The following is a 27,694-nucleotide window of genomic DNA, read 5'->3' as shown; positions in this document are numbered from 1 at the left end:
GTTAAATAGACACGCCGGATCCACCGCAGAAAAATGTGAAATAGTTACGCTTTGGAAAGCACGAAATTTATGCGCACGTAACTGTCATGTGACGGGGATCATGTGACCACCGTCCCACAACAGAGGAATAAAGGACATGTTTTCCCAGTATTATGAGGCAGAAGCAGTACCTTGGTGGCATTAGTCACACACTGCCATGCAGGATGATGAGGTTCAAATCCAGGAGTTGTTTTCTGTTTCCTAACCCCAACCATGTTCTTATTTGCTCGCCCCAACCATGTGTTTTAGCTGTTAAGTTTCATTTTCCTGTAAATCACATGTATGCATGCAGTAGGTTTCATTTTCATCCACTACAGGAAAATGTGTAACTGTCTCGCCTGGACAGGCCAAGGCGTGTCTATTTCACATTTTCCTGTAGTGGACCACCGTGTCTATTTCACGTTTTCCTGTAGTGGACCACCGTGTCTATTTCACGTTTTCCTGTAGTGGACCACCGTGTCTATTTCACGTTTTCCTGTAGTGGACCACCGTGTCTATTTCACGTTTTCATGTAGTGGACCACCGTGTCTATTTCATGTTTTCATGTAGTGGACCACCGTGTCTATTTCACGTTTTCCTGTAGTGGACCACCGTGTCTATTTCACGTTTTCATGTAGTGGACCACTATGTCTATTTCACGTTTTGTCGTGACACGTTCAGGTACAGTACTAAGTGTAGGTCAGCATGTCGGCAGTGCTCAGAGCACAACACACTCCAGTGGGGTGCGTGTGTAAAGTGGAAGAGTGAAAAAACACAAAGTAATTTGAAGCTCACTGAGTCACAAGAAAAACGATAATAAACGGGTTTAAGTTTGTTATAAACAACACCGCATGCTCTTATGTACACGGAAATAGTTAGTGAGTTGTGTGATTGTGCTATGCTGGCTGTGAGCAGTTTCCTTCCTCATGTGATGAAGGACAGAATCCATAGTCCTCATTGTGGGCAATACTCTGAGGTTCACTTGAGGCTAATATGAGGCTTTAGCAGTCGCATTTAGTAAAATTTAGTGAAAAGGTGGTCATTTTAGTACAAAATAACCTCTTACTGCATCTCTCCTGTGGCTCAGGAAGGAAACACTGTCCGGGTGACACGGAAAGAGGAGAAATTTGCACTAAAATAACTGTATATTAAGAAGAAGACAATTTGCCGAAGTTGTGAAGCCTCTTATTAGCTTTTATTGAACAGTGAATACATTTTTATGGAGAGAAAATCGTGAATTTTGTTCCACTTTTCTAATCCTGTACTTTCAGTATGAACTTTGTCATCAATGCAGATTTACAATAGTCCTGGTACTCCTAGAATGACTGAACATATATAGAAATAGTTTTTGACCTCAAACAGATTTCTAACTCCTGAACTACTCTCACCAGTAGTTTCAGTCTATCAGTATCGGCCTTCAAATACCCAAATTGGTCAAAGCCGGGTCTGATAAAGCTCAAGCTCTTCCTAACCTTCTGCCAAGCTCTTATCATCCAGGAAAGCCACCACAGTCAGAACCTTTGATCTGCCCGGCTCACTGGCTATCAGGAAGCAGACTACTGTGTGTGTGTGTGTGTGTGTGTGTGTGTGTGTGTGTGTGTGTGTGTGTGTGTGTGTGTGTGTGTGTGTGTGTGTGTGTGTGTGTGTGTGTGTGTGCACATGCCCCGAGGCCTGGCCAATCTCAGCTCCACTGCAGGCCAGTGACAGGTGCTAATGCTGGGGCGAGAGGTTGCACGGGCCTCCGTGCTCCCCGCTGTGATAACACTGACCGACCTCCAAAAGCACACAATCACACACACTCAGTCTCACACACGGCGACTCGGCCTGCTGATAACTTCACTTCAGAAGCAGCCTGTCTGTGTGTGTTGGATTGATTTTTCTGAGGATTCGCCTCTCGTGCCAGCAGGCCTTCCTTCAAAGCCTTCCATGAGAGCCTGTGAGGTGTGTGTGTGTGTGTGTGTGTGTGTGTGTGTGTGTGTGTGTGTGTGTGTGTGTGTGCGTGTCTCTGTAAAGGCTGAATTGAATTTTGTAGTTGTAACGGCCCATCCGGACAAGACGGCTTAGTGTTACAGAGTCAAGTGTGGCTCATCGCTTCCAAAAGTCCACTAAAACCTTCCAGCTGACTGTTTGCTGGAGGTTTTACATCATACATGCCTCTTTTAAAATTTTATGAAACCAACCTTTTCAAAGATGTTCCCACAAGACCCGTAGGTGGGTGCTGTTTAAGCACATTATGTTCAGGCCCTCGTAGCATTTTTGATAATAATATGATATGAATTAGTATCTTTTGTTGCAGTCAGCTACCTTGTATTTAGTGTTAGAAATTGTAGCATTTTCAGATATATAAATAAATTATTCACACACAGATTATACTCAGAGATGCATTGCAGGAAAAGATGAACTCTTCTGTCCTCCTGTTTACTTTTTAACTTTGATGCCATCTCATTGGGTATACCCACTGTGTGTGTGTGTGTGTGTGTGTGTGTGTGTGTGTGTGTGTGTGTGTGTGTGTGTGTGTGTGTGTGTGTGTGTGTGTGTGTTTGAAGTCTTTAGCCACATGAGTATTTTTTTTGGACTCCTTTTATTAACGGCCCCCATCCAGTGCTGAAATGGAAAAAGGAACAAACAGTATGAGTTTCTGTCTGAATGACTGATGCAGGTTCACTGGGTCCAAGCTCAGGAGGTCACAAAAGACTTTTAGACGTTAAGTTATTAAAGGTTTTGGAGGGTTTAGGAGAGACAGTATGTTTCCACCTGCAAATTATAAATTCAATGACCGCTCAAAAAGACCCAGATTTAGATAGAAGCCATGTTTGTAGCTGGAGTTGAATGAGGTGAACTGTCCTTTGGCTTTACAAAAATCTTGATTTTCTTTTCTTAATTTCACAAAATTCTCTGCAGTGGTTGGAAAATCTTATTTTTGGCCACATCCCACTCGGTGATGTCACAACAGGTGTCTTCCATAAGCAATATCAGCTGTACATTCCGGTATCCATACTACCTTACTATTAAGTAGGCCAGAAAAAGACCGTGACTTCCTATAATGATGCTGTCGTAACAGCATGTGGATATTTTACTGCAAGACTAGATACATTGGCTAAAACAAAAATGTTTCAATTAATATTTTATGTTGGTAAATTCATCATCAAAATATTTGGGACTTGCTAAATACATTTATTCACACTTTGTCTATTTCTTGAAGATAGGGCTGGAGCAGGGCAGGTCTGTTTGATTGACAGGCCTGTGGTGTGGTTATAGCTATCGGTGGGCGGGACGTAGTATCGTCAGGTTTCCAATCAGATCGGTCAGATCCACCTCTGGCTCCTCCCCCTGCTCGTCCAAATATGGTCACTTCCTGCTCCAAACCGCTCCGAACTAGTAAAGATGGTGACGGACAGAATCTGAACTGGAGGATTCATAATGTTCACAAACCAACGATGACATCACTGATGGTTGATGACATCACTGATGGATGATGACATCACTGATGGTCACTGCTTGGTTCTACCTTTATATCACATGTTCCTGAGTTAATGTTTGATTCAACCCTTCATAGCTTCCCGCCAGGAAACACTGATAGTGAAAGTGATATAATGAAGATAGTGTGCTTGTTAGATTCAGTCATTTCCTTTGCATGACTCTCTGTCATATTTCCTGAGTGCTAAGGAGAGAAATGCTGATGTGCAGAATTGATGATGATGACAATTTGACTTTGAAGTCACGAGGTCACGTGTTTGTATGATGTTTATTTTAATTTTTTTACTCTACTGTTAAATCCTCCCTCATCACCTGTCAGTTCTCATCGTGACTCAGTCGAATGAACACACTGACAGAAGGAACCAGTTGTTTCAGTGTCTGCATGCCTGTTTGCCTGCTTGCCTGGCTCGTCACACACACACACACACACACACACACACACACACACACACACACACACACACACACACTCACTCAGAAGCAGGTTGCAGACTCTCTGGCTCCAAAGTGCAAGATCTGTCTGATTGCAGAAATACGTCAGATAGACAGGAGAGCAGATTAAGATGCAGCGTAGGTCTGTGTGGATTTGGTTTGACAGGCATGAAGACTGTGTTGTGCTCGTGAGCTGCTCGTTCGGTGTGTGAGTTTGTGACTTTAAAGCAGCTAATCTGCTGGACTCCAGTGGAACTAGTGTGTAGTAAATGCATTCATGATGCGCTGGGGGATAATATGGTCAATAGAAGTCCCACTGGCAAATGGAAATACAGTTTAAATATGTTCAATTACGAGAGAACGTTTTCAAGACGATTTTGCATGATTACAAGATTTGAGTTGAAAAAAATATTCAAAAAACACTTTTAATGAAGAACAAAAAGATTAAAAAAAAAAATAGTTTAGCTAGGACCTAAATGCTCCAGCTGAACAGAGCAGCCTGTTATCTGAAAACTGTAAGTTTCCCAATTGCCTCATATTGTGGATCTTCTGAAACAAGTCGGACATAGTTATTCTATTAAATTTAGATTTTCAATCAATCGTAGCATCGTATGATGTGAGAGGTTTTGTCTGAAATCTGTTACAGTTTATTTTGATGTTCACTGACTACTTATGACGTGCACTTCCAGTCTTTCATGTGAAAACTTTTAAACATGGAATCAAAAATATATTGAAACTGTGAGGATCAGGCCTGAACCCGGTTCTGCTGATCAGGTCACATCACCCACCTGGTACGTCTCCATCCTTCAGTATATTCAGTAATCAAACTAACCTTGTGTGTGTGTGTGTGTGTGTGTGTGTGTGTGTGTGTGTGTGTGTGTGTGTGTGTGTGTGTGTGTGTGTGTGTGTGTGTGTGCAGGGCCGTTCGATGGCCGTGGTGTCACCCTGCTGGAGGTGTGCGGGAGCTGGCCAGAGAGCTTCGGCGTGCCGCGGCACAACATGGGATCAGCAGACGCCAGCGATGAAGGCCTTCGAGAGAGACTGGCCGACGCCATGTCTGAGTCGCCCTCCAGGGACATCGTGGGCTCGGCTACAGGTCAGAGGACGATTGACACACCTGAAACACACACACCAAAAGACACACCTTTCACATGAACACCTGGCCACACCAGTTAAATGTGTTTTATTCAATTCACAGTTCACTTTTCTCCTCGAGGTTGTTCTTTCAGGCCTTTTCACCACAGTGACCTTGTTCTGGTTTCTTTAACCCACCCTGGTTCTGTTGTTGGTTCTTTGTTCAGTGTGGCTGAAAACACTAGTTGTTAAAAACAGAGGAAGGACTGTTGAGCTGATAAATTTACTGAAAGCAAATCTGATCTAAAAACAAATACAAAATAAATCAGCTGTCTTCGTACGCTGCTCTTTCTGAGGACATTTGTGCAAAAGAAATCCAATTTAAAAATATTCCTCAGACCATTTCTCTGTTTTTCTGAGAGCAAACTAACGTGTCCCTGCTCACTTTTCTGTGTGACAGATATTCATGCAGGAGGTTATGACCTTTGGGGCTCCTACCAATCACAGACAGATGAGGAAGTGATGCTTAAAAAGCTTCAACCCAAATCCAGACATCCTTCTTGGCATGTCTGTAAAAGCTTTAAGGAACATTAAAGGATAGGTTCACTGTTTTTTAGTCTGTCCTAAAACAACAGTCATGTACGTATGAAAATAGAAACAGGGGTTTGCTTATTGTTACCATTCCTCTTATATTTAAACTGACGTGAGGCTTCAGCAGAATGAATTAAACCAATCAAGTGGATCTCTTCTGAAGTTCAATTTAATTACAGTCTTTTTAATGCAAAATTATGTTTGTAGGAACAAACTGAATCCCCTCTTTTTGTGTGTACCCATCCCCCCACCCACCTGATATTTTTATATACTCTCGTTGACCGGAAAAAAAAATCACCTTTCAGCACGTCGTCAAGCTGCTGGCGTTCATTAAAACAATTTAATAAATACGCAGGAAAAATCGCTCTGGTGGACACGGTAGGTAGCTGCAGCGCTGGCAGAGGGTCGGCCGGTTTAGGCGCATGCTGATTGGTTAAAATGAACCGGAGGTCTACGCCCAGTAGGATGCAACGCCTGCAAACGATTCCCTATGGAGGGGGACCAGACGCACATATTCACGGAGGGAAATTGGGTTCTGGTTCGCACCAGGCTACTTTTGAATGACAGGTGTGAACATGAAGGGGCAAAACTTGTTTTAATGTTACTATGAATTCAAACTGACAGTAAAAAGTTTACGTATTAGACGTAAAATAGTGTGATAGATTTGTAGCAGTGGGTGTCCTGATGCTTTAGTCTGGGTCACTGTTTGGTTGTTTTATAAACCTCATGTAGCCGAGTGTCTTGTTAGGCAGCCTGACTTCCTCTCTGTGGTATTACCCAGCATGCAGTGCTGCCAGGTCGAAGTTCAGTCATGGATCACCTGGACACTGGGAGGATGTTCTGGTTGTCTTTTAGGGATATCTGCACATGCTTTGCTTTACTTTAAGGTTTGCCTTCCTCTCTGTGTATCTCTGTGTGTGTGTGTGTGTGTGTGTGTGTGTGTGTGTGCGCGTGTTTGCAGCAGACATGCCGTTGGCCCTGACAGTCCAAATGGTTAACTCGTTTAGGAAGCAGCAGTGCCCCCCCCCCCCCCCCACACACACACACACACACACACCGCCCCTTTCTTAAGTGAACAAGAGCTCCTTTGATTTAAATGTGTGTGTATGTGTGTGCGTGGTGTTGGAGGGTGGGAGGGGGGGTTCCACAGAGTCAGCCACAGGGGTGGGGTGTGGTGGGGAGGGTGTTGGGGTAGAGGAGTGGGGGGGGTCACAAGGCCCTAATGGATTTAGCATCGACTATCAGACCCCCCCCCCTCCTGCCCTCTCCCCACCGACCAACCGTCCCTCACCCTATCCAGCCCTGTCCTCCTCTCTCTCTCTCTCTCTCTCTCTCTCTGTCAGACTTAACCTCATTTGTAGCCTCTCTCTCCCTTTTCTCTCGCTCCCTTTTTTCTCTCGCTCTCTTCTCATCACTCCTTTTCACTGCTCCCCACCCTCCTCCCCCCTTTCATTTCCCTCTCTGTGTTTCTTCATTAGATTAGATGTTGGAGACTCCCGGACACTACTAGTCAGTCACTTCTTGTTCCCCCCCACCCGCCGCCGCCCCCCTCACCCCCCCCCCCCCCCTTAATGCAACATAAAATTCATTACTGATCGCATTACATCAAAATACAGCCGTGATACACACACACACACACACACACACACACACACACACACACTCACGCTGTCCTGCACCCTGAGCCGTGCTGAAGACATCATCCACGGGGAATGTGATGGACTCGTTGGTTCCTCCGTCCATTCATACACACAGAGGCCTCAGTCTCTGTAGGCTAATCTAATAGCACAGCACTTCTCCACTGTAACATATAGGAAATGTTCCCGTGTCTGCTGTGAGGAGCAGAGGGCCGTGCAGGAGTTGTGGTTTTGTGGAAAAAAAAAAAAGAAACGGGGCGCCCGGTTGTGTCCGTGTCATCCATCTTGGTTTGCGCATGATGGATGGATTCGGTTTGTTCAATAACCTGTTTATTGAAGAAGTGGTCCGTATTAATCCAGGCTACACGTGAATACAGATTAAAGGGTTGGTTCTCCCTAATTCAAACAAAAACACACTGAATTTTCTCAGTTACTCGTGCAGCCATACAGACAGCGTAGTTTTAATTCTCTTATCTCTCTGTCAACACAAAGAAATACACTTGTTCTTTTGAAAACTGGTTTTTTCGAGATGTAATTTTTTGAGTAACAAATTTAATCCTATTCGCCGACCCTGTATTGGGAGTGAATGGACACGTCAGCACTTTACACACCAAAGTAACTAGAAAATGTCAAACACTGTAGGGAGAAAAAATAGTGAGCAAATAGAGCAAGTAGCACTTTAGAAAGACCCGTAACGTTCAGTGCTTTTCAACATTTTAATTTGACTCCATATCAGTGAACATGAACATTATCATTCAGCGTCTCAATGAGGTTCAAATACCTTTTAACAGACTGGGATTAAAACAGAAGCGCGAAAATAAGAATTCAAGTATAATATTTAAATTAATACTTAAAAGAAAAAACTGAATGTGAAACCAGTAACTCTAAAACAAAAAATGGGAGAAAACATCAGATTTATTGATTAATTAACATAAAATGCATTGAGACAGAAATAGTCACAAATAAAACATCTGAAATCATTGAAAGGTAATGTAATATGTTTTTAAATTGAAACATGAAAAATGTCCACATGTTGCCGTGGTGATTTGTGGAGTGTAAACAGACAGGCGTATGTAAAGTGTTTTTAACAACATCTGTGAAAATGAAACCGAAGGTTGAAGATAGATGTACCGTAGGGAAAGACACGTCCATCTGAGTTCACCATGTCTGTATTTACCTGGCGAGACACAGCAGGAGGAAGAGGACTCATTTACAGCACACGTCTGCATCGACCGTCAGGAAACGCGTCTGTTGGCCGTCTGCAGCCGAACAATCACGCACGTCAGAAACTCCAGAATTCATTAGAACTCAAGATGAAATCTGAACGCACCAAAGACTTCACATTGTGAGACATCACCAGTAATAGAAGCCATATTAAATGTGTACATGAGAGCCAAATCCATCTTCAGACCTCAAGATGCAGATGAATCAGTAAATTGTGCACCAGGCGTTTCATGGTTCTTTGTTTTTTGGGGGGTTTCTTTGATTCGTCGTGGTATTTCTACACAAGCTTTGGAAATATTGTTAAAAAACATATTCTTGGCCCTGATTGCTCAGATCTGATTTCTTGTGGCTTTCTATTGGAACGAGGCAACAGTCCACATGTCAACTGGACCACATATAATCCACACATGATACCCTCCCTCCGGGTCAGCAGGAGGTAAACATGACAGGGTTTGACAGAGTTGTGGCATTCAATTCATTATTTACATTTGCTGATATTTTCATGTTAATATATGTACACTTAAAGGGTTTCTGCTGTGAGTTGAATTTTGTGTGTGTGTGTGTGTGTGTGTGTGTGTGTGTGTGTGTGTGTGTGTGTGTGTGTGTGTGTGTGTGTGTGTGTGTGTGTGCGTGTGTGTCTTGGCGTGAGACTTAGATGGGCAGAGGCAGATGGTATCTTGCTCAGTGTCTCCATTTGCTCAGAGCTGTGGCTACAGCGCTTCGACACACGCACACACACACACATAAACACACAACACAGTGGAGCAGGGAACATAGACCTTGAACCTGATTGCACACACACACACACACACACACACACACACACACACACACACACACACACACACTCACTCATACCTCAAATCCCCCTCATCTATTTCTCTGTCATATGTTTCCAAGCAACTGCTGAGTGAATTTTCTGCAAACTTTTCAAACTTTTATTTACAATTAGTTTCAAGCCCTGTCTATGTCATTATTTATGCAATTCCACTGCTATTCATCACAGTTTTGTTTTCATCGATAAAAAAAAACGTTTGCAATATGATAACTCACAAAAGTAGATTTGGATGGAAACACAGCAACAAACAAGACATGTTCTCTCTGTGAGTCTCCTCACACACTCAGAGGATTCAGAGCTGGAATGCTTGCTGATGTAACAAATCACCGTCTCTCTGACATTCTCCTCCAGCACACACACACACACACACACACACACACACACACACACACACACACACACACACACACACACACACACACACACATACATACATACATACACACACACACACACACACACACACACACACACATACACACACACACACACACACACACACACACACACACATACTCTTTTGCAGATTCACAGAGAAAACAAAGCCTCTAGTCAGGGTAATGGGGCTCTCACGCTAAGGCCGAGACCCGGCGTCGCCAGCTCGGGGGGCAGGTGACACTCACATAGAGAGATGGACGGATGGACGGAGGGAGAGAACAGAGGATGAAGAAGAGGAGGGCAGACAGTCACTGACGACTAAAACACACTGGGGCTGAAATTAGATTTGGCTCCAATGATATAATGTTGCTAACTAGATTTGGCTTATTGGTGCCTGCCCAACATAAATTCCATTGAAGCCATATGGAGAGTGGACCGGTGTGTCTCAGCTGAGAGCGGCTCAGAACAACGCCACTCTTTATGTTTGTTTACTCGCATCATGTCATTTCACAACATACCATATTTAGGAGTATTTTTATTTTATCCATTTTTGTTGCTGAGTGCTTGTAGCCGTGGTGTCGCTCACTGAGCATCGCAGGACTTTTTCAAAGAGCGCCGTGTGTTTACAGCAGGAAATATGAACCATCCCATAGTAAGTTAGTGGTGTCGTGTTAATCAGCACCAGAAAACAGCTAAATTGATATTTCCACTTTGTATGTGCGGCTCACAGGCCTGTCTGTATTCTAGGTCATCATTTCATCATTTCATCAGTACCATGCTTGTTAGTATGATTTTCTTTTTTTTTTCAGGATTTAACTTTTGTTTGGACAAATTGCAAAAAAATTCAGCATACATACAAAAGCATAAACTGGCCTTTTGATTACATTTTTGCTTTGATTACATGTAGTTGTGTTTGGGGCAGCGTTGACTGACGCCTGTTTCGTGCTCCGTACCAGCGATTTTGGTTAAAATCTGTCATCAGCTGATATTAAAATCCGCCATTCATCTTTCCTATTTCCATACCACAGAAGTCTCAAAAATGCTGGAGTTCAATCTCGGTTCAAATACAGGGCTGTGCATGCATCATGTAGCAGAACTGAAATCCAAACTGTATATAACTGTCCATCATATACACATATACACTCACCAGTTACTTTATTAGGTACACCTTGCTCGTACCGGTTGGACCCCTTTTGCCTTCAGAACTGTTTTAAGTGGGCCAAGAAAATATCCCCCCACCACCACCACACCACCACCAGCCTGAACCGCTGATACGAGGCAGGATGGATCCACACTTTCATGTCGTTGATGCCAAACTCTGCCGACCATCTGAATGTGGCAGCAGAAATCCAGACTCGTGAGACGGAGACGTTACTCCGATCTTCTCCTGTCCAATGAGCCGGTGTGAATCCAGCCTCAGTTTGCTGTTGTTAGCTGACAGGAGGACCCGGTGGTCTTCTGCTGCTGGAGTCCGTCTGCTTCAAGCTTCCAGGTGTAGTTCAGATCTTCTCGGTTGGAACGAGTGCTGATTGGACATACTGTCCTTTCTATCATCTCCAACCAGTCTGACCGTTCTCCTCTGACCTCTGACCTCTGGCATCAACGAGGCATCATCACCCAGAGAACTGCGGCTCCCTGGGTATTTTCTCTTTGTCGGACCGTTCTCTGTAAAGCTAGAGATGGTTGTTGGTGAAAATCCCAGTAGATCATCAGTTAGTGAATACTCAGACCAGCCCGTCTGGCTCCAACAACCTGCCACCTTCAAATCACTGAAATCACCTTTCTTCCTGTTCTGATGCTCCGTTTGATCTTCAGCAGCTCGTCTTCACCGTGTCTACATGCCCAAATGCATTGAGTTGCTGCCATGTGATTGGCTGATCAGATATTTGTGTTAACAAGCATCTGAACAGGTGTACCTAATAATATATATATATATATATATATATATATATATATATATATATATATATATATATATATATATATATACACACACTCACCGTCCAGTTTGCCAAACCAGAACTTTTTGTATACAGACAGATGAGGTGGACCCTTAATTTAGTGGGATTAATCCAATTATGTTGACCCAAACAATACGGAGTAAACCTGTTTAATGATCAGAAATAAGAACAAAATGTATCTTTCTTAATGTCCTTCAAGTCTGTAGATCCAGAACAGTATCAGCGGTGCAATATGAATCCAGTTAATTCTACTTAATGACTCTTAAAAGTGATTTTGAGTTTTATTTATGAGTTATTAAATTGATTTTTTTTTTCTGTAAATTAGCTGAGTGAAGCCAGCACCCATCCTGACGCCAATCTGTCTCAGAAACCTGTTCCTGTGTGTCTTCAGCAGGATGGTCCTGATGTGAGTCGTAAACGAGTCCCTTCGACCTTTCATCACGAGTCACAGAGTGAAGATGGAAAATGGCCAAATACCCTGCACTTTTATTTGTTTTTCATGTGAATGCGCTGCGGTGTGTGTGTGTTGAGTGTAGTTTGTTTGATTGATGAGGTAAGGGTGCGCGGACCACCCACACCCACCACGTCTCACACAGCTCAGTTTCTTAGATCCCAGCTCAAAGAAACGGGGAGTAATAATAATAATAATAATAATAATAATAATAATAGTAATAATCGTAAGACTGGCCGAACAGCACAGAGCTCAGCTGGTTCTCTCAACGCCCGACTCAACACAAATATTTAGGGGAGTCTTATCAGCACAGAGAGGCTGAGAGCATTTCCTCTTCTCTCTGTGTGTGTGTGTGTGTGTGTGTGTGTGTGTGTGTGTGTGTGTGTGTGTGTGTGTGTGTGTGTGTGTGTGTGCATACATGTGTGTATCAGCTACCCCTCTCGTGTGTTTATATTTGAGCTGTAAATGTGCGCTTGTGTGTGTGTATATGTGTGTCAGTGACTGTGTGGGCCTGTATTTTATTAGCTATACCCTTCACATACATGTGTTTGCAGAAAATGCACGCAGGCGCTATAATTGTGTGTGTGTGTGTGTGTGTGTGTGTGTGTGTGTGTGTGTGTGTGTGTGTGTGTGTGTGTGTACAAGTGTTTGCAATTGTTGGAGTTTGTGTGTACATGTGTGTCGATGGATATGTGTTTCTATCAACTACCTAATATCTGCATGTGGTTTCCCAGGTGACCGGCCTGCGCTGCCTCTTAAATGTTCTTATTATTTATGGGCCAGCAGGCGGAGGTCTAAACAGTCACCCTGACTTAGTAATTGTCCGTTTGCTGTTGGAGCCCTGACTGCAGGCTTCTGGCTCGGTGACACGCTGTACGTACGCTTTGGGAGAGCTCCAGTGCACATCTGATGTTATCACTTCAGAGAAAACATTCGTGTGCTGCTTCGTATGTGTGTGCAACTTCTATGAAAGATAAAGAGAGTTTAAAATCGAAAATATCTGTTGATGTAATTTCTGGGTGAAGATTGAGAGTTTCCTCCCTAACGAAGAAATTGTGTTCATGTATTTGTGAACATATGTGAGCGTGTTGGTTTTAGCACTCGATCTACAACAATCTTAAAGAGACGCCGCGATGTTGCTTATCTCTCTAACGCCATTTACTAATCAATATTACATTGGGCAGCATTGCACTTTAATAGCTTGCTATTTTTCCATTTGGACCGAGAGTTCATTTTCCATTTGATGAATGCGCAATATATATTACAATAACCTATCAAATATAAAGCTTTATTGTTTTAATGTCGCTGGCAGTTGCTAAAAGCCTGTAATCTAGCGTATGCATCTAACTGGTGTTGGTCTCCTGACTGGAAAATGCAATACATTACTCATTACTGTTACTCATTTCTAAAGCACCATAATTGCTTTAGTTATTAGTCCCCGTGGGCTCGAATTGGTTCATATACTCATTATTTTTCTGTTGAAATGTCCAGATTTGGAGCGTCTCTTCAAAATAACCTGCAGAAGTTCTCTGTTGTTCTGAACCTCTGAGGTCGTGACTGGGACACTGCTGTCAGCATCATTTAAGTTTCAGTGAGGAGCCTTTCCACCCTATAAGGTCAATGTCTTGATTATTATAATCAGACAAATGGGAAGTCCCATTTCTGCCACGTATTCATCGTGTTTTGATTTTAAAGTCCGTAATGGTCCATAAATGACTGAAGTCTGCATTTATGGGACTTTATTTATTGACTTTGTGTTGAATGTAAATAGGAGAGTCAGAATTATAGGTGATTTCCACGGCTTGACTCTGGTGTTACGGTTATAGAGGTGTATGAAAGCCACATATATAATAATTGTACTGGCTGGTGTTTGTTACACTGTTGTAGCTGCAGGTAAGCTGCGTCATGCTGTTTTAGGTGTTTCAAATGATGTTGGAAAGCCCCACTCGTGCACACACACTTCATATGACTGGAAATATGACTGTATGAAACTGTACCATTTATTTGTACTTTATCTGCATTTTCTAAGATTCACATCGATACGTAACACTGATCAAGGCCTCGCACACTCACCATGACACCAACCGTGTTATTAGAAATAATCTATGACACAGGCAGATTTATGCTTCATCTTTCAATCTGTGGCCACCTACCAGAAAAAATCTCAGACCTTTGTGTTCCTATTTTAGGGACTACCCACTTTAAATGTAGACTTTATGTTGGCAACGTCTGTCTTTGAAATCAACATCAGTCTACTTTTTCAACAAGAAGAAAAAACAATCTTTGACTGTTAATTTAGACCAGTGTTGACAACAAGGTATCAGGATCATGTGGTTGTTTGACAAACGATGCAATCAAAGTATATTCAGATGTACTCTGTGTCCAAATACATACGCTGTTATCACAGCTAAAAGAAACAAGTTCACATGTCGTCTGCAGATTACCAACACATTCAGGGCCAAGAATTAAAAAGGAGCAGTGGCAGCTTTCAGAATATCATCCATCAACGCTGAGTGCTGCTAGCGCTGTTTAGAGGAAGACAGCTAAACTTTTACTTCAAGATAATGTTCTTTTATTAAATGAAATCTTTCATATTGTCCTGATCGTAGATAATATGACCGTCCAGACAAGCTGCTTTGAACATGTTGTCGATTGGCTTCTCTTGTCAGAACACAATAGTAAGTGATCTGCATGTGTCATCTCGCTCGAAGCCTGCAGCCACATCAACAAGCTGCATAGGAAAAAAACATCCTTTTTCCTATTATGTAAAAGTGAAAAGCCTCTTCAAGCTTTGCTATTATAGAAATAATTCCATAGAAAACCTCATTAATTGGACTATTAAGGAAAGTAGACTGTACGCCTGTTCAGACAGCTGCGTGATTTAATGGTCCTACAATACATCCTGTATTTGAATTGGCCGTGTACTCCTTTCACACAAAGCCACGCTATTATCCCAACGACTGACTGGTTTCTCTGCTATTCAGCCTTGTTTTAGTACTGATACCCATCATAAGAGCAACAACACACAGGGATGAGTGTGTGTGTGTGTGTGTGTGTGTGTGTGTGTGTGTGTGTGTGTGTGTGTGTGTGTGTGTGTGTGTGTGTGTGTGAGGAAGTCAGGGGTGTACAGGCTTGGAGGTTTTTCTTTTCCTATCAATCCGTCCCAACGTCTGCTGGCTTCAGCTCTAAACATACATACATAACCATACAGTGACACACACCAACAGCAGCAACAAGCACGCGAGCCTTGCACAGAACCAGCTCTGGTTCTGGCTGCATCGGGCCGGCCAATTCTCACATTGATATCACATAACAGAGGTATATGTGATCCAACTTCCTGCCAAATATCTATCATGTCTCACTGTGAGTCTTTATTTGCAACTAAGGCTGAGCATAGTTTGCATTTATTGTACATTTTTGATGCAAAACTTTTGTAGGGAAGACAAACACTTTTCCACAAAACTCTTAAAGAAGCCAAATTTGTAAAATGTTGATTTTTCCTGAGAATCTTTACAAGAACTTTGCCTTCATTAAATACAGTCTATAAGCTGAAACTGAAAAATGACTGTTTAGCTCATGACTCTGAACCCACCAGATATTCAGTTGCAGGTTTTGTTACCACTCAGCAATAACTTACTGCCCGACTTCTTCCCACCACCTCGGGAGAGTCACTCTATCACCGAGCTCCCAGGATGGATGAACCTTTCGGTGCTACTTTCTGCTGTGAACAAGTCTTGAGACTATTTAAATGAAATGTTATCTTATCATACAGTAATATTGTGTTACAGCACCACATCTTTCACTGTAGAATAATGTACTGTGCATTAATCGAGCTTTGATCACTGATGACTGCACCGCCTGTTGTTTTCCACCGTTATCCACATTGTGAAAGTGACAGCAGCTGAAATGGAAACAACATGACCAGAACAACTTGTTTCACTACGTTTACTTCAGTGACGATCAACATTTAGTGATAAACTCTCCTCGTATCTTCAATTCAATTCAATTCAACTTTATTTATATAGCGCCAAATCACAACACAGGTTATTAAATAGCACTTAACACATTAAAGTCCATACAGCTGAACTTTACAACATTAAACAGAGAAACCAACAATTCAACAATTCCCACATAAGCTAGGAGGGAAAAACTCCTCTTTAAGGGAGAAAAACCTCCAACAGAGGGAAGAAAAACTCCCTTTAACAGGAAGAAACCTCTGACAGAACCAGACTCAGAGGTGGGCGGAGCATCTGTTAACAGAACCAGGCTCAGAGGTGGGAGGAGCATCTGTTAACAGAACCAGACTCAGAGGTGGGAGGAGCATCTGTTAACAGAACCAGACTCAGAGGTGGGCGGAGCATCTGTTAACAGAACCAGGCTCAGAGGTGGGCGGAGCATCTGTTAACAGAACCAGGCTCAGAGGTGGGCGGAGCATCTGTTAACAGAACCAGGCTCAGAGGTGGGCGGAGCATCTGTTAACAGAACCAGGCTCAGAGGTGGGAGGAGCATCTGTTAACAGAACCAGACTCAGAGGTGGGAGGAGCATCTGTTAACAGAACCAGACTCAGAGGTGGGAGGAGCATCTGTTAACAGAACCAGACTCAGAGGTGGGCGGAGCATCTGTTAGCAAAACCAGACTCAGAGGTGGGAGGAGCATCTGTTAACAGAACCAGACTCAGAGGTGGGCGGAGCATCTGTTAACAGAACCAGGCTCAGAGGTGGGCGGAGCATCTGTTAACAGAACCAGGCTCAGAGGTGGGCGGAGCATCTGTTAACAGAACCAGACTCAGAGGTGGGAGGAGCATCTGTTAACAGAACCAGGCTCAGAGGTGGGCGGAGCATCTGTTAACAGAACCAGGCTCAGAGGTGGGCGGAGCATCTGTTAACAGAACCAGACTCAGAGGTGGGCGGAGCATCTGTTAACAGAACCAGGCTCAGAGGTGGGCGGAGCATCTGTTAACAGAACCAGGATCAGAGGTGGGCGGAGCATCTGTTATCAGAACCAGGCTCAGAGGTGGGCGGAGCATCTGTTAACAGAACCAGGCTCAGAGGTGGGCGGAGCATCTGTTAACAGAACCAGACTCAGAGGTGGGCGGAGCATCTGTTAACAGAACCAGACTCAGAGGTGGGCGGAGCATCTGTTAACAGAACCAGGCTCAGAGGTGGGCGACCATCTTCCTCGACCAGTTGGGGTGAGAGGAGAGCAGAGAGAGAAAAGGACAGCATAGAGATAGAAGAGAAGAACTGTTGGTGGAGACAACAATCACAGAGCAGAGACATGCAGCTCCATGACGGGACATCTGGAAAAGAAAGAACAGAAACTACACGAGTGAAGGAACTGAATGGAGACAACAGATAATAAGAAGAAACTATGGGAGAGAAGAAGATGGTGAGGTATGAGTCAGTTAAAGAGTAGGAGGAAAGAAAAGAAGCTCAGCATGTAACGAGGTCCTCCAGCAGCCTCGGCCTATAACAGCATAACTAAGGGTTGGTTCAGGTCTACCTGAGCCAGCCCTAACTATAGGCTTTATCAAGAAGGAAGGTTTTGAGTCTAATCTTAAAGCTAGAGAGGGTTTCTGCCCCTCCAACACAAACTGGGAGCTGGTTCCACAGGAGAATTGTGACTATGATCTCAATAGCCGGCCTAATGTACAGACTGAAGTACACATGCATTGGACCACACACACACACACACACACACACACACACGCACACCATTTAGATACTTGACTAACTTAAAGCTATTAGTTAATCATTTTGTGACATGCCCAGAGGGCCATGTTGTCCCTTTAACCAAAGAGAGGGAAGAAATCGTGAGAGAGAGCAAATGAGTGCACTCTCTCCCTGAAAGCTCCTCAGCCCTGCCGTGACAGACAGAAAGAACAAATGCAGGGAGGAAGAGAGGGGGAAAAGACGTCAGGGACCGAGTGAAAGAACAGAAAAGGGAGTGCGAGGCTGGCTGAGGCCGGAGAGTATGGTGCTGAGAGAGGAGACAGCGAGTGTGAAAGCAGAGTGTGGTCATTATAGCTGCCCTTCAGCGCTTTCCCCCACCTCTCCTCCAAACCTCTCTCCTTCTCTCTCTCTCCACGTTGCCAGGCGAGAGTTTGAGCGTAATGTGCGGCGACACTGTGAGACGATGAAGAATAATTCCTGTATTCAGAGTTGCCACCGCCCGACCCTCCTCCTCTTCATCCTCCTCCTCTCCCTCAACTCCACTGACAAGTCAGGCCTGGATATCATTGTATCATTTATCCCAGCCTCGCTTCTGCTACTCTGCCTCGTTTGCCCAGAGGGAAGTGTGAAAAGTGTGCGTGTACGAGTGTGTGTCTACATGTGTGAGGGTCTCCGAGTGTGAATGTAATTGTGTATATATGTGTCTGTGCGCGTTAGTGTCACTCTGCACTTGTGTGTATGTTGTGTGTGGAGCTGTAGCCGACTGCAAATGGGCTTTTGTGAGGTTTTTTTGGAGACTGCACTTAACAGCTAGCTCAAGGGAGACACACACACACACACACACACACACACACACACACACACACACACACACACACACACACACACACACACACACAGGGCTGTAAGGGTTCACTGAAAAAGAGGGAGAGCGAGAGCACAGTGAGAGAGAGAATTAGGGCGAGATAGAGGAAGATGGTGAGAGTGGTGGGAAGCGCTTTTTAAAGCCCGGCTCCCGTGTCTGTTTTGAGTCGGACAGACAACAAGAGGTCCGGAGACACACTTTGTGCAGAGCATCAGAAATGGGCTTGTGGCTGACGGCAATCTACTTCACCCAATCTGCTCCACCACCGGCGGCGGCGGCAGCACGCAGCAAAACACTTGTTGTTGCTGCTGCTTCTGTCGCTCTGCTCACTCAAGCGATGAACTCGTCGTGGTCCGTGACCCGTCACTCAAACTGCATCCAGGCCATTTTCTCCAAACTGTCACTCTAGCTGATACTAGTGACTTCCATCGCGTGATATTTCCGTGGTTTGGAGTTCGGTGTAAAGATACAAAGTTCTTTGATGTTGTTGAATCCACCACTTAATCTTATTTCTTCTTGAAAATGACAGTTTTCTTCACCGACGTGATGCTGAAGCATGTTTGTGACGTGAATAAGAGGCCGGGGTTGGTCTCTGAGCCGAGAGCAGTCAGAGAGCACGAGCTTGTTGTAATGCGGGTAATACTGCGTCATGTGCAGCCTGCGTAGGAAGTTATACCAAGATGATCCTCTTCTGTCTTTAGACGGTGAGAAAATATCAGGAGGTCCATCTCATGTTTACTCCAAGCGAGCCTCCACCTTCTGAGAGAAGCCTCGGGGCCTCGATGCACTTCAAAAGCAGTCCTCGTAAAACCTCCCTCTCTCCACACCTTTTTGACATTAGAATTTGCTGGACTGTGTCAGAAACCGACTGAGTGAGGTACGTAGAGCTGAGGAGCACCATTACCCTCGTTTATACCGTTCCTTCCATCCAGACTACAAAGACATGGGAAAGGCACCGAGTCCTTGGAGAGAGATCAGGAAGGTGGTGGGATGCAGTCAGGAGGGGGACACGATGGCAGCCTGTACACTCCCCTTCCTAATGCGGCTTTTCAGATGGGGAGAGTCCTCCACCTTCAAACACCATCAGTCCGCACGTTGCAGGATCTAGTTAGTTAGAAGCACACTCAAGCCGGTGGGATTCATCAGTGGAAATGAACGGCTTATTATCATGGGTATGTGTTGATGCTCACACAGCTCGTGGAATATGTCTTTAGTGCCCCTTGGGACTGCTTTGAATTTAAAAAAAAAAAAAAAAAAAAAAAAAAAAGCATATTACTTGATTAAATAACCTAAAAACTTTTTTTTTATTTTCTGTAATCATACCTACACGTCTGTGAGCATGAGAACCGCACCACTGAACATCAGCACATAACACAACACATAGAAGACAAAAAACTGGATGTGTGTTAATTTATACATTCAATGCAACTATATAAAGGTTTTTCAAGCAAATCCATAATGCAAACATATGAAACGGTATTTAAACCATAATAAATCTCCGAGACCGTTTCCTGTGGAGTCAGATCAGGTTAAAACGTCATGTCGCTGTTGTTGATGCTGATCTCGTGAAATGTTACGTCACCGTTGTATTTTGCTGCAGAAAACCTCGTCCTTGAATAAGTGAATCTACGTCAGCTTCTTCTCTCGTGTGAAATCAGAATGACGACGTGCTCTCAAAGGAAACACTTTTAGGTGAAAAACATTTTGAAGTATTATTAATATTCTCAGCAGAGAGCGTGTAACCCGGCAGGCTTGATCACATCCATCATATCTGCACGTCGTGAAGCAAATTTAACTTTGATGAGATGTCTGCAAACTCTGGAAACACGCTTCACACAATGTGTTTTTCAGAGCGCATGCACTCAACGCACATGTAGACACACGTCCTGCCGACACCGTCACTCTGACTCGCATGTAGATATCTATCTCACACACAACCTCTCCTGAGATGACCCTGAATGAAGGTGTGTGTATCAATAAAATATGGTGGCATGAATAAGTGATAGGATACATAATGGAGAGGTGGCGAAGCTGAGCCGAGCAACAATGGAACTTCCTGTCATCGGAACATCCAATCATGGACATGTCTGTGTGTTAGTCCTCCTTCCAACGATCCGAAGGAAAATATCATCAGTTCATGAATCACAACCAAAGATTTTGACCAAAATCTGTTTCATCTTCTTACTGTGGCTGTCGATGGGTGTGAAGTTTCGTTGTCAGCTGATGGACAGCGTAAGCATCGACCGCCGCTCGCAGCTTCAGTGTTCTCTGTGAATGCAGACTGGTAACTCGGCTCGTATTAGCGTTAGCACAGCGACTCTAAAGTTCAGACCAATCAGCGACCAGTGTCCGTGGTTGGCCGCGTTTTCCCGCCCCCTCCTTCTCTGCAATTGGACAGCTGGTGACAGTGACGAGCGCGGCGTTAGCAATTTTCAACTCTCGCCGACTAGAAAAAAATCGGCCAACTTTCAGATTTCCGTGCAGAATAAACGCTCAGCACCTCATCAAGTTGCCGGCTTCAGTAAAACCATTTTAAAACCACTGCTGAAGGTAGCTGCATGCCGATTGGTTAAAACTAACCCGAGGTCTCCGGAAAAGTCGGACGGAACAACTGAACAACTGTACTCGCTCGTCCCTAGTTTCCACGTGTCTGCGAGGAGGCATGGGACGTAACTTTTCCGGCAAAGTGATGGATTAGGTGTTAGCAGCGAGGGCGGACATTGTGCAGGACGCTGGTTTCGTGAGACATTTTTCTGTCATGACGTTCCATTCCACGATAAACGAAGCAGGTCTCCTCGTTGCCGTCACCCGGTTTTAAACGGTGCGTCGTTCGTTGTTTAGTGGACGCACTTCATTTCCCTGAAGTTTAAAGAATGGGCCTCGTTGTGACGTAATTTGACGAAAGTTTTGTAAAGGAAGCTGAAGAAAGTGATGTGAAGATGACCACGAGCGTTTCTCTTCCCTCCCGCGTGACTCTGATCCGGATCACACTCCTTTATTCCCCGTCAGAATCTAACAGGAGCCGTGATCACATGACGTGAGTCGTAACCACGACGATGGCCCCCATCTCAAGATGTCTGATTCCAGTTTGAAGCAGTGGTTGATTGCTTTGTATGAAATTATTTCAGCATTAAATAATCTCAACAACCCATCATGTAAAACTCGCTGCACTGACTGCGATGCATTAACAGCTGTGTAATGGAGGACGTCAACAGGAGCTGCAGGGTGAAGCAGGATGAGACGGCTTCCACACATTAGACTTTTACAGACTTCCACCCCGCTGAGGCTTTTAAACACAATCAAGGTGAGCAGCATGGATTTCAAGTTAGAGACAAACACACTTTTGGCAAACAAAGTGTATCAATCATTCAGATGTAGAAAACTAAAAGACCGGCAGAGAATGAAAGTGAAGAAATGATCATGTTCTCTGTTTTCATGTGACAGACTGTTTGTGCGTTTAGAATCTGTGCAGCCACATGTTGGAGATGAAAGCTCAGCTGTGATCAGGCCACATTAAAACAATCAATGTTGATACTGTACAGATAATATCATCTCTCTGTCCCACTCCACATCAGTCAAATGCAAAAAAAAAGCAACACAAGGATGTTTAAATCAGACCTCATGATGAGCTCACTGATCTTCTGTCAAACACGGAGTCATTTTAGAGGAAAGCAGCTTTTTCAATCCTCTGATTGGTTTGTGTATGTTGTGTTTTACTGCTGATTAAAATTAAATTAAAAACCCAGATTGTCTTAGTTTGGACATTAATGCTGTTGGTAAAAATATAAATGTAAAAATTATAGTTTAAACGTAAATTTTTTTTAAAAGATTTTGTTTTTCTGAAATTCTTTTTATAATTAATATATGCATGAATATGACTGAATTTTAAAGACTTAAATGAACTAAAATCACAACAGCACTAATGTGCTACTACGTCCAAATCTTTTAAGGTGTAATGAAACTTTACAATATAAATAAATATATTTCCCCTCGGGGATTAATAAAGTAACTACCTAACCTAACCCAACCTAAATAGAAAATAATTAAACATTTTTCAGAATGCCCAAAAATAATTAGTTTATTTCTGAGGTGGTGCTGCTCCCAGACTGCTTCACCTGCTCTTTTATACGCATCACTGCAAATCTACAGTGGGTACGGAAAGTATTCAGACCCCTTTAAATTTTTCACTCTTTGTTTCATTGCAGCCATTTGCTAAAATCAAAAAAGTTCATTTTATTTCTCATTAATGTACACTCAGCACCCCATCTTGACAGAAAAAAACAGAAATGTAGAAATTTGTGTAAATTTATTAAAAAAGAAAAACTGAAATATCACATGGTCATAAGTATTCAGACCCTTTGCTGTGACACTCATATTTAACTCACATGCTGTCCATTTCTTCTGATCCTCCTTGAGATGGTTCTACTCCTTCATTGGAGTCCAGCTGTGTTTAATTAAACTGATTGGACTTGATTAGGAAAGGCACACACCTGTCTATATAAGACCTTACAGCTCACAGTGCATGTCAGAGCAAATGAGAATCATGAGGTCGAAGGAACTGTCCAAGGAGCTCAGAGACAGAATTGTGGCAAGGCACAGATCTGGCCAAGGTTACAAAATAATTTCTGCAGCACTCAAGGTTCCTAAGAGCACAGTGGCCTCCATAATCCTTAAATGGAAGAAGTTTGGGACGACCAGAACTCTTCCTAGACCTGGCCGTCCAGCCAAACTGAGCAATCGTGGGAGAAGAGCCTTGGTGAGAGAGGTGAAGAAGAACCCAAAGATCACTGTGGCTGAGCTCCAGAGATGCAGTAGGGAGATGGGAGAAAGTTCCACAAAGTCAACTATCACTGCAGCCCTCCACCAGTCGGGGCTTTATGGCAGAGTGGCCCGACGGAAGCCTCTCCTCAGTGCAAGACATATGAAAGCCCGCATAGAGTTTGACAAAAAACACATGAAGGACTCCCAGACTATGAGAAATAAGATTCTCTGGTCTGATGAGACCAAGATTGAACTTTTTGGCGTTAATTGTAAGCGGTATGTGTGGAGAAAACCAGGCACTGCTCATCACCTGCCCAATACAATCCCAACAGTGAAACATGGTGGTGGCAGCATCATGCTATGGGGGTGTTTTTCAGCTGCAGGGACAGGACGACCGGTTGCAATTGAAGGAAAGATGAATGCGGCCAAGTACAGAGATATCCTGGAAGAAAACCTCTTCCAGAGTGCTCTGGACCTCAGACTGGGCCGAAGGTTCACCTTCCAACAAGACAATGACCCTAAGCACACAGCTAAAATAACAAAGGAGTGGCTTCGGAACAACTCGGTGACCATTCTTGACTGGCCCAGCCAGAGCCCTGACCTAAACCCAATTGAGCATCTCTGGAGAGACCTGAAAATGGCTGTCCACCAACGTTCACCATCCAACCTGACGGAACTGGAGAGGATCTGCAAGGAAGAATGGCAGAGGATCCCCAAATCCAGGTGTGAAAAGCTTGTTGCATCATTCCCAAGAAGACTCATGGCTGTACGAGCTCAAAAGGGTGCTTCTACTCAATACTGAGCAAAGGGTCTGAATACTTATGACCATGTGATATTTCAGTTTTTCTTTTTGAATAAATTTGTACAAATTTCTACATTTCTGTTTTTTTCTGTCAAGATGGGGTGCTGAGTGTACATTAATGAGAAATAAAATGAACTTTTTTGATTTTAGCAAATGGCTGCAATGAAACAGAGTGAAACATTTAAAGGGGTCTGAATACTTTCCGTACCCACTGTATGTCAAAGACACAGATTGTTCTTCATATCTGTCCTGGCTCCTAAATGGTAGAATGAGCTCCCCACCGACATCAGGACAGCTGAAACTCTGAACATCTTCCTCCACAAACTAAAAACACACCTCTTCAGACTTCACCTTGAACGGTAGAACTTTAGTATCTTAAAATAGAACTTACTGATAGAACTTTGTAGTTTGGCTTTCTGGAAGAAATTATATTTCCTTGGTTCCTGTTGTTCTGGTTTGAACCCTCATGGTTGAAATGAACTTATTGTAAGTCGCTTTGGATAAAAGAGTCAGATAAATGAAATGTAATATCTTTGTCTTTGTGCTGGTTGTGCAGTTGATCTGAACACAACACTACATCACATTTAGTTGTCAGATATTGACAGCACAAATTCATCTTCATCTTAATGCACATTTGACGGTTTGATGGGTCTTCTTGTCGGACCCTCTGTGTAACTGTGCATCCGAGCATCGTTGCTTACATTTGCCGTCTGTTTTACAAAGCAACCGTCCCTTCCTCAGCTCTGTTGACCCACATCCAACCTGATCAAAGAAAGTACAAGTGCTTCACATTAAAGCAGAAGGAGAGAACAGTGCTGTGAGAGGTGAAAACCTATGGGTTAAAAGCTGACCTTTTTTCAACCCTGATACTGAACTTTGTCTTTATTCAAACTCAGGAGTGTCAGATTTGATGCCATAAACAGCTTTTCTGCTGATTTCTATATGGAAAGATAATAATAATGTAATGGAATTTCTTTTTTGTGTCCAGCTTCTCATCCACAAACAGCCTTTCAAAGGCCTCTGCTCATTCAGACCAATCCGCTGAACTCTTCCCCTCTTCACTCTTTCCTGACAGCTTTGTTAACTGTTTGTGTGTGTTTGTGTGTGTAGGGTTTGTGTTTCTCTCAGAGTTAACCTGTACACAAGAAGCCCTGCTACATCGGTGTTATGCTTAATGGAACCGTGTTCCTCTTCTTACCGCTCTGTAGTTCGACATGAGTTTGCTTTCATTTGCTGCTGTTCTGGTTTCACACTTGCTCAAGGAAAAGCTTTGCTGAGACCAGTGTGTGTGTGTGTGTGTGTGTGTGTGTGTGTGTGTGTGTGTGTGTGTGTGTGTGTGTAAAGGTGTATGCTAGAAGTCTGTGTATTACTACAGTGGCTACATTTAGACGGAGAAATCAGGACACCGTTAACGTTTTATCAAAACAGCATCCGATTCAGTTATGTAACCGTGCTGGTGGACTGGTTCACTGGTGGACTGGTTCTCTGGTGGGCTGGTTCGCTGGTGGGCTGGTTCTCTGGTGGACTGGTTCGCTGGTGGGCTGGTGAGCTGGTGAGCTGGTGGACTGGTGGGCTGGTGAGCTGGTGGGCTGGTGAGCTGGTGAGCTGGTGAGCTGGTGGACTGGTGGGCTGGTGAGCTGGTGGGCTGGTGAGCTGGTGAGCTGGTGGACTGGTGAGCTGGTGGACTGGTGAGCTGGTGGGCTGGTGGACTGGTGAGCTGGTGGACTGGTGAGCTGGTGGACTGGTGAGCTGGTGGGCTGGTGCAGTAAGGACTGCTAACATCCATTATATTGCATTGAGACATCAGAAAAGACGGCCATCGTGTTTCAGATATCTGACCTGATGGGCACAGACACACCACACACACAGCTTTCAGGAGGCAGGACAGACTGCAGGACGATGAGATCTGAATCCAGGCGGTGACGACGAGATGTTTTTTGTTTTAAAACCCCAACCATGTTTTAATTTTTTAACCTTCCTGCTGTACTCGGGTCTTTCGTTGCATCAAAATGGTTGTGAAAACGGGTCACAAAAGACCCGAGCGCAGCAGGGAGGTTAATTGTGCACATAGAGAAAGCATGCAGGGATCTTGGCCTATAAAGAATCTAAGTGAGCAGAGATGCAACATGATGTGAGAGTTGCAACCTAGACAGAGCAATCCAGCTGTGTTTTTCTCAGCCATACAATTCTGTATTGATTCTCTTTATACATACAAAGATAGATAGATATATATTACATTACCAAAACACCTGTTGTTATTAATGACTAACTTGAGAGAGGTTTCCATAACAATACATAGTGTGACGCACAAACAATATGCTGTATTTTTAGCCCTTTTCTGTGATAACACACATCACACACACACACATCACACACACACCGTGTGTAGCTGTATCTGGCTCTTACCTTGGCGTGGTTGTGGAGCTGGTCCAATACGTGACGTGATGATAAGCGACAGCCTCCTGACGCTGTGCTGTCCATCAGTCCTCTCAGTGGACACTAACACCAGCAGCCTCTTTCAGCTGAGACCAGCCGTCCTGTCCAAAACCATCGGCGGGGGTCTCCCAACATGCGTGTCAAAGGACATCAGGACATATGTGTGTGAGTGTGTTTGTGTTCAGGTTGGGATGCTTCAGACTGAGATCTGTTCCCTACTACAGGCAGTCTGCTCATGAAATGCTTACACAAGGAGAACTCTTTGGATGTGCTTACTGTTGATGCACATCACTTTAAAATGCCTATGTGAGCCTTGAGCACTTTTTTTAAATGTGTAGAAATGGTCACTGGTCTGGACATTCACATTCTGGACTCTGAGCTGTATCCTCCAGGAATACACCATCACGGCTAACATTGATTATCTCATGATAAGGTGATGGTCTGGGATGTATTGGATGTTAAGTTATTGGATCCTGTTGTGTGCAGCAGAAATGAACAGTGGAAAAACTGGATCTCTGAATTGGCTCAGGCTTGTTGGGTGCTCCCGGTCAGCAGCGCCGATTACCTGGACCGACCATGACCCGGCACCTGGAACAGATCTGATCCACGACGGCTCCACCACGCAGCTACAAAGATCTGCTGTTAACGTCCTGCTGCCAGATACCACATGACACCTTCAGAGGTCTTCTGGAGTCCACGCCTTGATGAGCTGGAGCTGTTTTGGCAGCGTGCAAAGGACCAACAGCATATTAGGCAGCGGTGGTCACAGTGTTTTGGCTCATCGGTGTATATGGACCATATAGGAACGGGCTTTGTAATGGAATATATTGTAGCTCTTGAAAGCAAATTCTGTTATTTTTGGATCGAGGCTTCTACGATTTAAACAAAACCAAAAAAAATCCAACAGCTTTCACTTCACCCAACAAAATCCAAAAACAACAATTATAGAGGAACCAAGAATTACATGCTTGCTGTTGTATCCACTCAGCAACGTATTGATCCAAAGAGGAGAAGCAAGCAGAGGACATCAAACCAGACCATCATATCAAAACAAGCCCGTAGCCACGCTAGCTCCC

General features: G+C 43.9%; 1 protein-coding gene across 2 annotated transcripts in view; it reads left to right on the top strand.

Moving 5' to 3' along the window:
• bcas3 (BCAS3 microtubule associated cell migration factor) overlaps positions 1-27,694 on the top strand; it is a 358,243-nt gene that overhangs the window by 319,686 nt on the left and 10,863 nt on the right. For both annotated transcript variants that reach the window (XM_069166518.1, XM_069166517.1), the window contains one exon: positions 4,847-5,023. In XM_069166518.1, coding sequence (XP_069022619.1) covers positions 4,847-5,023 — 177 coding nt within the window. The remainder of the gene's footprint in view (positions 1-4,846; positions 5,024-27,694) is intronic.

Source organism: Embiotoca jacksoni, unplaced genomic scaffold, assembly GCF_022577435.1.
Source record: "Embiotoca jacksoni isolate LCO1_2020_lvr unplaced genomic scaffold, fEmbJac1.0.p SCAF_39, whole genome shotgun sequence".
Taxonomy (NCBI): domain Eukaryota; kingdom Metazoa; phylum Chordata; class Actinopteri; family Embiotocidae; genus Embiotoca; species Embiotoca jacksoni.
The sequence above is the reverse complement of the archived record's forward strand: the minus strand, read 5'-3'. Positions and strand labels throughout refer to the sequence as shown.